Source organism: Daktulosphaira vitifoliae, unplaced genomic scaffold (genome assembly GCF_025091365.1).
Source record: "Daktulosphaira vitifoliae isolate Bord-2020 unplaced genomic scaffold, ASM2509136v1 Scaffold_2, whole genome shotgun sequence".
Classification (NCBI taxonomy): Eukaryota; Metazoa; Arthropoda; class Insecta; order Hemiptera; family Phylloxeridae; genus Daktulosphaira; species Daktulosphaira vitifoliae.
In genome coordinates, this window is record NW_026099573.1 from 22388520 (window position 1) to 22392069 (window position 3550).

Genomic DNA, 3550 nt, shown 5'->3' on the forward strand with positions numbered 1-3550 from the left:
AAAAAAAAAAAAAAAAAAAAAATCATTAATATAATAGTTTTTTTTTAATTAAAATAAAAACCGCGACAACAAAGGCCATTGTCCGTAATTACATGTATGTCAAATGTATATCACAATAAAATAACTATTTAAATAATTAGATTAGGTTAACAATTAGAGTGAATAAAAGTTAGTCACTAGCACATAAATTACACAGATATTATATTAAGAAGTCTAATAGTTAATTAGCCTTGAGGAATTTTGTCATTCTTCGTACAGAGTTAAGGTTTTGTCTCAGAGATTGGCAGAGGTGATAAAGTATCCATGTGCCTCTCTCTTTAATGTTCGTATTTTTGACAATTTTGTAAGAATATGTTTGACAGAGTTAGTGATTCCGCTAATCTCGCATATTGGTAGAGTACTGTTTTTAATAGTTTATCTAGTGCGGGATTAGACATTCTTTTAAAATTATTTTCAGACATTGCCAATTTTTTTTTTTAAATGGTGGTCTCTGATGATTAAACATAACTGATAAAATACTGATTTTTTTCACCCGTCTAAATAACCCTAACCTTTTAAATATTGGAGTTAAATTGTTATACTAAAAAATTGAATAAAAAGTCAACGAGTTTAATGACGACGGCATTTAAAATAGTATAATATAATTGTATAATTGTAAATTTTAGCATTTACAATTGTTTTAGGTAGCGACTAAATTTTATTTGACTATGGTAAGGGTACTTAAAAATTATTTCGCTTTTGTGCTAATCATGGAGAGAGGAAACCCTGGGGCCTATGAACTATACGGTTTTTTTTTTATTATTACTTTATTATGGTAGCGATATTTTCATTGGGTTGTCTTATCCCAAGGTATTAGAGCTAACATATTTATATGGCCCTGATTTTTCTAGAAAATTCTCAATAAAAAAAATTATCTATGGAGACATATTACCTAAGTATAGACTGTACAAAGCATAGATAGCAGTGGTCCAGAGGGAGGCGATCACCTCATCACCTCCCCCCCCAAAACCAACTATTACTTAGACCACCTTGAAGCTAAAAATACGAGGGATGATAAAATTATTTTTACCAAAAAAATAATTATATTTTATTGTAGAATATTTTTTAAGAGATTTTTTATTAATAGTAATCTCACAAATTGCACAATTGTTAATTGTTTAATATTTTCAAAAAAGTGACACCCTCTAAACCTTATTCTGGAAAAGTGTTCAATATTTCTTCCTTTTAATGTTAAAAGTATTCGTTTGTTAAATAAAAAAACAAAATTACTACTCTAATAAAACTGTTAAAAAAAATATTCCAATCTTGAAGGACGAATTTTTTTTATAATAATAACTATGTTATTAAGTAAAATTAACGAAAAATACTACTTCTAAGTGTGAATTGAATTGTTTATCGATTTATTTTAGACATCCCAGACGTTGCATATTTTTCTGAGTAAAATGGCCAAGGCCATTATTTTTATTTTTCTGTAAAAATATTTACACTGTCATGTTGTAATGAACAAAACATTAATTTTGAGTTCTGACAAATTTCATCTTATAGATAAAAATAATGTGTTATTTAGATACATATTTACAATTCTGTCAATAATAGGCACCTCATATTAACCTAAAAAATTTTATTACGATCTAATAAATAGAAAAAATAATTTTATCATAGTTATTTTTAGAAAATATAAATGTACATTAAAATGCATAATTAGCAATCTCCTACGAAGAATTCGAGAAATAAAACTCGACTTAGTATGAACTTTGACCGCCATCTAGTTGTTTAAACTGTGACATTTAATTTAATTTCGTTAGTTCACTATGATTTATATTAAAAATTAAAAAATATATATAATTAAAATTTATGCCTTACTTTAATGGTTTGTGTTTAATTTTAAATCAAAATTTTAATGAGACTATAAAAAAAGTAAAATGTAATTTGGATCTAGTAAAGATGAGTTGTTTAGTAATAGTCGATATTTGCCAGTGACTAAAAATCACTCTCGTAAACGTTTCGAAGGGTATTTGAAACATATTTAAAAAATTTTTAATATTACCAAGAATGATTTTTGATTTTAGAAGTTGATTATTCATAAAGGATAAGACTCTGGAACATTTTAATTTTTTTAGTCTTATATTACATTAAATAAGCTATAATTTAAAATAATTTAGTATAATGTATTTTGTTACTATAAAATGAGATAGCCTAAATCATGGACCGCAGTTATACTGTATAATAACTACTGATGTATATGCTATTGCCAGTCTGCTGCGCCTTGTCCGTTTTCTCGTCCGACTTCCATTTTGGAACTGCTTGTATATTGCAATATACAGTAGAACCTCATTAATCCGGACTAATAAGGGCTCAAGGTTGTCTTATTTAATGAAAGTCCGGATTAAACAAAATAACCAAAAAACATGTCCGTATTATAGATTTAAGAATATTATATTATACTAATTACTATATATGATATACAATATATATGTATTTCAACATGATATTAGGTCCAGCAAAAACATTACATATTAAAAAACTTACATATCAACATAATGCATATACATAATCATAATTATTATTAAGGCACACTTTCATTAACTGGTTTGAAAAAACTGCTTATCTTTTGTTGTTTTCCTTTCGCATTTATTTCTCGTATTAATAATTCACGCAGATGCCTTAAATGTTCGTAATATGCAGATATTTTTTCATCGTCGTTATCTTCAACATATTTAAGGACAATATTTAGATGGTCTTTAATTTCACCAAGTTTTGGCTTAGACTTGATACTATCGTCTACTTCATCTTGTTCGTATTCATCTGTTTCAGAGTTTTCTGCAGCGATGACGCTTTCAACAATCACTTCTTCTGTTAAAATGCGAAAGCCCATATCATCTTCATCAGCTTCTAGCCACAACTCAATGTCTTCTAGTGTTGTCAAATTTTCACCTCCTTGGTGGAAAGTGTTGAGAAAATCCTCTGTTTCCAATTCAGCCGTATCTGGTTCAACCTCTTCATTTATTAAAAGTTTCTTCCATGAGTTAATCAAAGTTGATGGTTTTATATCTTTGACAACAGACGCGAAATTAAAAATCATAGATCTTATATTGTAATCTTTGAGATTCTGTAATGTCTTTTGTCTTCTTCTATCTTCTTCTCCTGCAACTGTTTCTTCGACTTCTAAAATTTCATGTAAAAGCATCTTTTTGTATAGACGCTTGGCTGTGTAGATCACGCCTTGATCCATAGGCTGAATTAGAGATGTTGTGTTTGTTGGCAAGAACATGCACCGGATATTTTTATCATCACTAGTCAGCTGTTCAACTTGTAGATGTGCAGGGCAATTGCCTAGTAAAATTTGGGCTTTCACTTTATTGTCAGGAATTTTCAAAACTTCTGTTTGATATCTACTGATTTCTGGCACTGTTTTTTTATGAAACCAATCCATTGTTATATCTCTAGTAAACCATGCATTTTTCGAGTTGTAGTAGTGAACTGGTAACGTGTCTAAATTTTTTATTGCACGTGGTTTTTTACTTTTTCCTACAATCACAGGTTTCAACAT

The 3550-nt window shown here is 28.5% G+C and overlaps 1 protein-coding gene across 1 annotated transcript; it reads right to left on the minus strand.

The window, feature by feature from the left end:
* Positions 1-2566: 2566 nt before the first annotated feature.
* On the minus strand, positions 2567-3550 carry LOC126898055 (tigger transposable element-derived protein 7-like). Its single transcript, XM_050672003.1, has one exon. The coding sequence runs from the start codon at positions 3548-3550 to the stop codon at positions 2567-2569; it is 984 nt and encodes a 327-aa protein (XP_050527960.1).